The sequence below is a fragment of the Equus quagga genome, chromosome 15, assembly GCF_021613505.1.
Source record: "Equus quagga isolate Etosha38 chromosome 15, UCLA_HA_Equagga_1.0, whole genome shotgun sequence".
NCBI classification, from domain to species: Eukaryota; Metazoa; Chordata; class Mammalia; order Perissodactyla; family Equidae; genus Equus; species Equus quagga.
The window spans coordinates 22105321-22114657 of NC_060281.1; the positions used below are offsets into that span (position 1 = coordinate 22105321).

General features: G+C 50.3%; 1 protein-coding gene across 1 annotated transcript; it reads right to left on the minus strand.

Annotated features, from left to right (window-relative positions):
• Window positions 1–1691: 1691 nt before the first annotated feature.
• PTCRA (pre T cell antigen receptor alpha) lies at window positions 1692–7112 on the minus strand. The gene is made up of 5 exons (XM_046638933.1): window positions 7055–7112; window positions 4616–4648; window positions 3870–4190; window positions 2706–2750; window positions 1692–2101 (listed from the first exon to the last, which is right to left on the minus strand). The coding sequence occupies exons 1-5, from the start codon at window positions 7110–7112 to the stop codon at window positions 1692–1694; spliced, it is 867 nt and encodes a 288-aa protein (XP_046494889.1).
• Between the last annotated feature and the right edge of the window lie 2225 nt (window positions 7113–9337).

A 9337-nucleotide genomic window follows, 5' to 3' on the forward strand; every position in this document is an offset into this window, starting at 1 on the left:
TTGCTGGGAAGCTCAAATAGGTTAATGGAATAAAGCTTATGGAGCAGATTGTAAAAAGTTCACGCATTAATTTTCTTTTTACGTGTGTATTTTCTGTATGTGTGTAACCTCAGCCCTTTTTACTGCCCTATTATTTATTTCTGTGGATTCTGAGCTCCCAGAAGGCAGAGACTTGATTGACGTAGGCCCACAAGCCGTCCTGGGAAATAACATTAAGCCAGCCACAGGAGAGATTCAGAGTCTGGCGCAGGGCAGGATTGGCGCAAGATGGGGAGGGGTGTTGAAGCTAAGGGAAGCCCTCTTGCAGAATGAGAAGACATTTACTGAGGTAAGAAGTAGTTTGGCGGGAGCCCTGGGCTTAGCATCTCAGCTGAGAGCTGGGAAGGGACAGTGGCTGGAGAAAGTCTGAGGAGATAGCTGGACATGCCCCCACCCCACCCCAGCCTACCTCCTCCCTCAGTCTGGTGTTGGGGAAGGAGCAGGCCCTATGGGACGGTGGACAGATTCACCCCCAGAAGTTGTGGGACACCCTCCCCTGACAAAGAATCCAAATAAGGGGTAGGAGAATCTTCTTACAGGCTGGTGAGAGGCGAGCAGGGGAGGAGACAGTGAGAGTTGCCATGGAACAGCAGCTGAGAGGGCACAGAGGCTCAAGGAAGCTGGAGGTGTCATTGACACCACGTGTGTGGGGGGTGTTAAAGCATAGTTCCCCACTGACGCCTTGAGAGAAGGAAGACTAAAGGAGCACCATTGATCCGGCAGACTGTCCTATGCTGCCCAGGGGACATCTAGATTCACATGAAAACGCCCAGACGTTGGGGTGACTACTAGCGAGGAATCCCTGGGAAAGGTTGGATTTCTGGCCAGTGCTGGAGAACAGGGGACACACAGTGTACCCTCCAATGTGGGAGCCTCATATTCTATCGCTGCAAGAACTCTCTTTAGGAAACAAAACAAAACAAAAACCTCCTTAGTGCCTGGCTCAGAGGTGATGCTCAATGAATATTTTTCAAATGAATAATGACCCTTAATGGATTAATAATGTGCAAGTTTGAAATTACCATCTATGGTCTTGGCACTGGACACGATCCCGTGACCCTGGGATCCTGGCCCTGTTCACTTCTGCTGAGTCTGTACAAGACTTCACAGAGGCCTAGCACCTCGCCTTCCTGGGTCTCTGGGCTCCTCGCCCTGACCTCTCACAGAGGTTGGGCCACATGAGGAGACAGAGAGGGGGCCTTGCCCCATGCCTGGCTGTGGGGAAAGGAGACAGAGGTGGGACAGGGTCCTCCCCAACCCCAACCCCACTCTGCAATTCCCAGGGTCTCACCCTCAGGAAGCCCTCTTCCTCAAGGGAGTCTTCCCAGATTTCTGCCTCCTTTAATTCTGCCAAATTCACTCCTCCCAGGGCAGATTTGAATCAAAATATTGTTCATTTGTTTGTGTCATTTACGCTCTGCTTTAATTGTTCTCAGTTATCTGCACCCTAAACGTCCCAGTGCCTGAGTCCATCAGCACCCTCAAGGATCTCCCAGTCTGACGGGAGAGACACAGCCTTTTCCCTCAGAAAGCGTTGGTCTGAGGGGGGAGACAGAGCCCAGCCCCCAGGACGCTCCTGTCCGCAGGAGGAGGCAGGTCACATACAAATGCTCCAAGGCTCGAGGCAGGAATACTGAGGGGGGTCCTGAGCCTCAGGCCCAAGCTCGGTTGGCAGAGACCATCCCCTCCTCCCAGACTGGGCTCCTGGGATCCGGACGCGGACGGAGGGTGGGAACTTCCCGGCCGGCCCTGGGCTGCAGCGCCGGCGGGGTGGACGGGGTGAGCGCTCGGCCTGTGGTCCCCCCATCACTGCGGCGAAGCCAGTGGGCGGGGGCTGAGGGCTCTCCTACGGGCAGAGGCTGCGGAAGGAAAGGACGGTCCGCCCTCGGGGCCGCGGGGGGCTCGTGGGTCGCGGGGGCTCGCGGGCCAGGCGCCCGGGCCGGGTACCCCCGCGCGGCGGGCAGGGCGCGGAGGCGGCTGCAGGTCAGGAGCAAGTCAAACAGCAGCAGCTTGAAGAGCAGCAGCCGCAGCGCCCCCAGCCGCAGCGTCTGGCCCCGTGTCCCTGCGGGAGAGGGAAGGAGCGGGTTAGGGGCCTGGAGGCTGGCCCTGAGCCCCCCCCCCCCCCCCCCCCCCCTTTTCCCCCCCCCCCCCCCCCAAATCCAAGGAAAGTCCTACCTGGTGTCTAACCTCAGCTCTTACTGGTCATAATAACAAATACCTTCCTAGCCTTCATTTTATTTGATTCCCCAACAACCAGGGGGATGTAGGCCAGGCAGGAATTAACATCTGATGCAGAGGAGAATAACCAGCTCAAAATTCTCTATTTGGTCAGGAAGGAGAACCTGACTCATGACTCTGTCCAGCAGGTGGTGGGACTTGGGACAGTTTCCCAAGGCTCCCAAGAGACTCCCAAGGCTCTAACACTGAGACCATCCATCTGGGCTGCGCAAGGAGAGCTCCAAGGACCCTCTGTTAGCTCTCACCTGCGCTTCTCAGCTGTGTGCAAGAATTAGGCTGGGGTCGGAGGATCTATTCCGGTCTCACCCACGGGAAGACAGGGGTCCAGGCTAGCCAGTGCCCCAACCCTGCAAGGAACCCACCAACACTGGGTGGGACCCACAGGCTAGAGCCCAACATGGTCTAAGGTCCTGGTCCCCAGTACTCACCCCTGAGAGGCTCCCGGAGGCAGATCCTGGCTGAGGAAGCCTCTCCTGCCAGCCAAGGAGAAGGGAGTGAGTCCTTTGGGATGAGCCGTGCCCTCCCCCCGGATGCTATGCCCTGGCCCTGGCACAGGGCAGCTCTTCATGGCATGTGGCTAAATGGACAAATGAACCAGCAGCAGAACCTGAGCCATTTGCTAAATGTCCTCGGAGGGGCCCAGCTCTCCCTCCCTCCTCGCTGGCCCCCCTTCTGTGCCCCGGGGAGGCTGAGGTGCCTCGGCACTTTTAGACAGGGAATCAGTTTTCTTAGCAGCCTTCTTTGGAAGCCAGGGCATTTATTCAATAAATAGTCTCATTGCGAAGATGACAAAATTAACATAATCCAAAAAGAGGAAGAAAATCATCTGGTCAGTAATAATAGCTGGATTTGGACATGTTACTCAACCTCTCTGTGCCCATAAAATGAGGAAAATAATATGACCTACTTCATAAATGTAAAGTGTTTACAACAGTGCCTGGCATTAAGTAAGTGATAGCAATTTATTATTTAATTATATTTGGCTCTAATAGGTAGGGTGTCATAAATAGGGTGATATATATAGATATAGATATTAACACTAGGTATAGGGCCAGCCTGGTGGCGCAGTGGGTTAAGTTCGCATGTTCCACTTTGGTGGCCCAGGGTTCGCAGGTCCGGATCCTGGGTGCGGACCCACGCACTGTTTGTCAAGCTGTGCTGTGGCAGGTGTCCCACATAAAATAGAGGAAGATGGGCACGGATGTTAGCTCATGGCCAGTTTTCCTCAGCAACAAAAAAACAAAAACAAAACATTAGGTATATAAAGAGAGATATTAACCCTCAGTGATAGGGTTAATATATATACCTCAGTATGTATGTATATCTCAACCCCAGGAGGGAGGAGTCATTATTACCTCTTGGAAGTCAAACATCAGCCTGGATTTGAATGAGATATTACAGTTGCAAATCCCAGGACTCAGGGCCCTTAGGCCACCCTGCTCTGAGCCCAGGAATCACTTCACCTAGATGTCAGCACTTGGACACCCTTCATGCCCCCAGGCCTGGAGCCTGCCCTCCCTCCCACCATATCCTCGTTCCAGGGTGTGTTCCAGGGCAGGGAGCATCCACAGGGGCCCAGGCTCGGTCCCCACCTGAGAGCTGTAGGGGCTGTGTGCTCCGGCTGTGGTCCCCAGCCCCAGGCCCAGTGTGGCAGACCAAGGTCTCCCAGGCTGCCAGTTCCTCAGAGGGCAGGGAGAGCTGGGCCAAGCTGGTCCAGGTGCCATCTTCTGCTAGGGAAGGGCCGTAGGTGAAGGCGTCCAGTGCGCTGCCATTGCCAGCTGAGAACCAGATGGAGCTCTCAAGGCCAGGGGGTGCAGCATCGAGGACCAGGCAGACCACCAGTGTCTGCTGCTTCCCATCTACCAGCAGCGTGATTGGTGGGGCCAGGGAGGGGAAGGGGGTGCCACGCACACCTGCAAGAAAGCACACACTTGTTGGGGGCTGCATCTGTCTGTGCCCTCCCAGGCCAGCATCTCATTGCAGACTTCTATCCTTGCGTCTGAGTTTCTATCCTTCCATCTATCCTTCTACTATCCATCTATTTATCCTTCTACCCACTCATCCATCCCTCTCTCCTTGCATTTACCCATCTAACCACTCTTCCTTCCCTCCATCTTTTCATTCATCCTTCTATCGCCATCTTTCCTACATCTATTCTCTCTACCTTCCATCTGTATGTCCATCCATCCATCCATCCTCCCATACACCTATCTATCATATCTGAACCTTTCTGTGCCAGGCACTGAGGAAACAACATTAATTAAGATATTGTCCCTGCCTTGAAGGAACTCAGTCCCATGGGAAAGATAGCAGATGCATAAACAAATACTTATAATACCTTGTCGTGCCAGCCTCAGGAGAGTGGTTACATCTGGGGAGGAAGGGAAGGAAATAGGATCTGGAATGAAATCAAAAAGGGCTTCAAATTTATCTGTACATTTTTGTTCCTTTAAAAAGTATATCTGATTCAAATATGGAATAATTTTAACCATTTGTTAATCTGAGTTGAGTATGCATGTGTTGTATTATTCTTGAGTCTTTTCTATAAGTCTGCAGTATCTTTAATAGCTTTGTTTAGATGTAATTTACATGCCATATAATTCACCCATTTAAAGTGTATGTCTGTATTATTTCATAATTTAAAAAAAGAAAAATAAGTCATCTCTGTCCTATATTTTCCAGAATAGTCCTGATTTTACACAAACTTATTCTTTTCAGTAAAGATGACTCATTTAATATATAACAAAATGTTATTTTTGAAAGGTTGGGTATCTTGTCATATCAATAAAATCTCAAAGGTTAAAACCTACAAACTGGGCTGGCCCAGTGGCCAGCGGTTAAGTTCGCACGTTCCGCTTCGGCAGCCCAGGGTTCGCTGGTTCGGATCCCGGGTTCAGACTTGGCACCGCTTGGCATGCCATGCTTTGGCAGGCGTCCCACATCTAAAGTAGAGGAAGATGGGTACAGATGTTAGCTCAGGGCCAGTCTTCCTCAGTAAAAAAGAGGAGGATTGGCAGCAGAGGTTAGCTCAGGGCTAATCTTCCTCAAAAAACAAATACGAAAAACCAAACAAAAACACAAAAAACAAACAAACCTACAAACAAATTCACACCATGAGTTAAGCACAGCCAGGCTAAGGAAATGCCCCAGGGTGTGGGAAGAGTGCCAGAGAATCTCATGGGGAGATAGGACAGGAGGCTGCTCAGGAAGGAGTTCTTGAAGGTCAAATAATTGACCAGAAGCACATGGATGGTAACTCAGGATTTGAACTCGGGTCTCTGTGACCCCAAATCCAACAGACCACCCCACCCTTGGAAGGATAACTAAGATTTTGCTATGTGACACAGTGGCCCAAGCCTGGGACAGGCCTCAGACAGAGTTGGGTTGATTACTGACTCCTCCATTTATTTATTTAATTTTTTTTTATTTTATTATTTTTATTTATTTATTTATTTTGAGGAAGATTGGCCCTGAGCTAACATCTGCTGCCAATCCTCCTCTTTTTGCTGAGGGAGACTAGGCCTGAGCTAACATCCATGCCCATCTTCTTCTACTTTATGTGTGGGATGCCTACTACAGCATGGCTTGCCAAGCGGTGCCATGTCCGCCCCCAGGGTCCCAACTGGGGAACCCCAGGCCACTGAAGCGGAACATGAGTACTTAACCGCTGCGCCACCAGGCCGGCCCCCTAACTCCTCCATTGAATTTACTGAGTCTCAATTGTCCCATCAATACAACGAGGTTAATAATACCAGCCCAATAGAATTTTGTTGTAAAGATCATGAATGTAAAATGCCTTAGCAGATAGTTATTAGTATTATTATCGATACTAATATTAATAAGGTATCACAAACAAAGGGAGTAGGGAAGGCTGGGAGTGAACTCCAGGACCCTCAAGCTCCTGAGCCTTTTCAGTCGTACAGATAGAGACACTCTCCAAGTCAAGCTCAGCCTCCACCTCCTCCAGGAAGCCTCTCAGTATTGCTCCTTCTCACCCTGGCTGCTTTCTTCCCAGAGCTTGGGCCTCCTGCCATGGGCTCTTCCTGCTTCACATGGGTATGGTTGGTCTCCCTAGCGAGGGAGAGCCTGTGTCATACTGGGGCTAGCTTCAGATCAAGAAAACACCCTGACTCAAAGGTCAAGGACCTTTCCCCCTGACACAGGCAAACAGGCACCTGCTTCTAACTGAAGCTGGAATTCTCAAAATTTGAGTCATTTGGCTCCAACCTTGTTCTGTGGAGGACTGGGGGTAAATACCCTGGGGAAGTCACCGAGGCCTTGGGACATCTCCTGAGAGCCCACTGATAAGGGGGAGCTGGGAGTGAACCTGAGACACTCTGAGCCCTGTTGGAATAAGGCACCCTGAGGGCAGGAGGCCAGGCCAGGAAGGACAGGAGAGGGCCTCACAATGCTCATGTCCCATCACCCATATCGCATAACACAGCCCGGCTACACCCTCCCTCCAAGCTTACCCCCCCCACCGCAGTGCACGCCCATCCAGCTTGCTCTTGTTTCCCTATACCTCCAAGAGGTGACCGCCCTCCACCACTGTGGACTCCAGGGGAGCAGGACCTGGGGCCTGGAGCAAGGTAGCTGGGAGGTGGAGTACACTAGGGAAGGCAGTGATGGGCTTCTGTGGAGACCGTCCCCGCAGGCCCCCGTGGCTCTGTCCTGCTTCCCTGCATCCCACCCACCCCCAGGGAGGCTCAGAGCCACGCAGTGGGCTTGAGTAGACTAACGGACGGGGCACAGAGAGGCATGCCGGGAGGGGGCTCACCTGTGGGCAGGGCTGGACACCCGAGGGCCAGGAGAAGCAGCAGCCAAGTCCGGGCCATGGCGCACCTGAGAGGAGGCAGGACCCAGCTGCAGACCTGAGGCGTGGGCTGGGGGAGGAGGCGCCCACAAGACCGCCTCCCAGGCCGCAGGCCCAGCTGCACCTCAGCTGCTCCACCACGGAACCGTTTACCCCGGTGAGCCCCTCCCACCCCCAACCTGGCCCCTAAACCCAATCCTCTCTCATGGTACCAGGGGGGCTCAGGGTGCCACTCCCACACCAGGAGGCGGATGCCAAACTCCCTCCCGTCTGAAGAGCCCTTGACAGTCCGCAAAGGCTTTTCCCAGTCACTGGCCCTGCTAGAGGGCAACTGTCCTCTCGGGGAAACAGAGCACCAGGCTGAACGGCAGGGGCTTAACCTACGCACTCCACTCCGTCCACCCAACCACTGCAGTTCCATCCCACGGGGGAAGCAACTGAGGCTCAGAGAGATCAAGTGACCTGCCCGAGGCCACACGACAGGAAAGTGGCAGAGCCAGGGCTTGATCTGTTCCCTATGGCTTGCCTTACTACAGCCCAAAAGATGCCCAATAACTTACTTCCATGTTGTTAGAACCCCCGCCCCCGATATACATTTTGATAGAATTTACTTTTTCAGAGCAGTTTCAAGTTTGCAGCAAAATTGGGGGGAAGGTACAGAGATTTCCCATATATTCCTTATCCCCTCACATCAAACCTGTCTTTTTTTTTTTTTAAAGATTTTATTTTTTCCTTTTTCTCCCCAAAGCCCCCCGGTACATAGTTGTATATTCTTCGTTGTGGGTCCTTCTAGTTGTGGCATGTGGGACGCTGCCTCAGCGTGGTTTGATGAGCAGTGCCATGTCCTCACCCAGGATTTGAACCAACGAAACACTGGGCCGCCTGCAGCGGAGCGCGCAAACTTAACCACTTGGCCACGGGGCCAGCCCCTAAACCTGTCTTTAAAAATAAATATTTTAGGGCCGGCCCCATGGCCGAGTGGTTAAGTTTGCTTGCTATGCTTGGGCGGCCCGGGGTTTCGCAGGTTTGAATCCTGGGCGCAGACGTGGCACCGCTCATCAGGCTACGCTGAGGCGGCGTCCCACATCCCACAGCTAGAAGGACCCACAACTAAAAATATATACAACTATGGGATTTGGGGAGGAAAAGCAGGAAAAAAAAAAAAAGAAGATTGACAACAGTTGTTAGCTCAGGTGCCAATCTTTAAAAAATAAATAAATAAAAATAAATATTTTATAAATGCCATTTTCAGTGACTCCATTAAATTTTAGCTAGAGCAGTCATTTTGACTCTGGAACTTCACACCGAGGCATATACCCCAATGAAATAATAAGAGATTCAGTCATTATAAGACAAAGATTTATGCACAAAAATGTTCTTGGAAGTATTATATTTTAAAAAGAAAGAGAAATTGAGCCAACAACCTAATTGTTCAATGCTAGGGGGAGGGTTGAATGAATTAATGTTTGGTGTATTTTTATTAGTGACTATTACGCAGCAGCTTTTAAAATCCTGTTTTCAAAGAATGTTTAATCACCTGGGATGTAAAAAAGAGTTTGAAGTGTGGACTGTGAAGTCAGAACACCTGGCTTTCAATCCTGACTACATCACTCAGGAGTCGTGTGACTCCCACCAACTTCTTCCCTAAGCCTCAATGTCCTCGTCTGTACAGAGGGGATGGTCATAGTTCAAAGGTGTCCTGTGAGAGTTAAACGAGATAATCCATGAAGAGGCCTTAGCACAGTTCCGTAGGAAGAAGTCAATAAATGTTCTCTCTCTCGGCATGCGTGTGTACACATAGTCACATAGAACTCAAAGTCGCATGTTTGTAAACTAAACAGGATGCCAGTGTAAGCAGAGAAGATAGACCCAATTTTGTATACGAAATAAGTAACTATCCCCAGAAGAAAGCAGACCAAATGCTAGCAACGGTTATCTCGGCATGTTAGCATTTTGGATAGTTTTTATTTTCATCTTTATAATTGTTTATTTCTCAAATTTTCTACAATGAACCTGTATTATTTTAAAAATTAGAAAAACAAACATTATTAAAAAGTAAAACTATAGATGTACTATAGTTTATTTAGCCATTCTTTTATTGTTAGACATTTGGGTTTTCCAGTTTAGGGCAACGGATATCTTTGTTTATAAAGTATTTTCCAAATTCATACTTATGTCCTTAAAATTATTAAGACCTCTGTGACTTTTTAGGTTTTTTTCTTAAAGATTTTACTTTTCCTTTTTCTC

Bases quoted from the DNA above. Each gene is read 5' to 3' on its own strand.
- PTCRA (XM_046638933.1), bottom strand. From the start codon at position 7,112: ATGGCCCGGACTTGGCTGCTGCTTCTCCTGGCCCTCGGGTGTCCAGCC. The intron at 4,649-7,054 runs GTGAGCCCCCTC...CTTCCTCCCCAG, and splicing joins GTGTCCAGCCCTGCCCACAG to ATGTAACCACTCTCCTGAGG. The intron at 4,191-4,615 runs GTATTATAAGTA...GCTTTCTTGCAG, and splicing joins CCTGAGGCTGGCACGACAAG to GTGTGCGTGGCACCCCCTTC.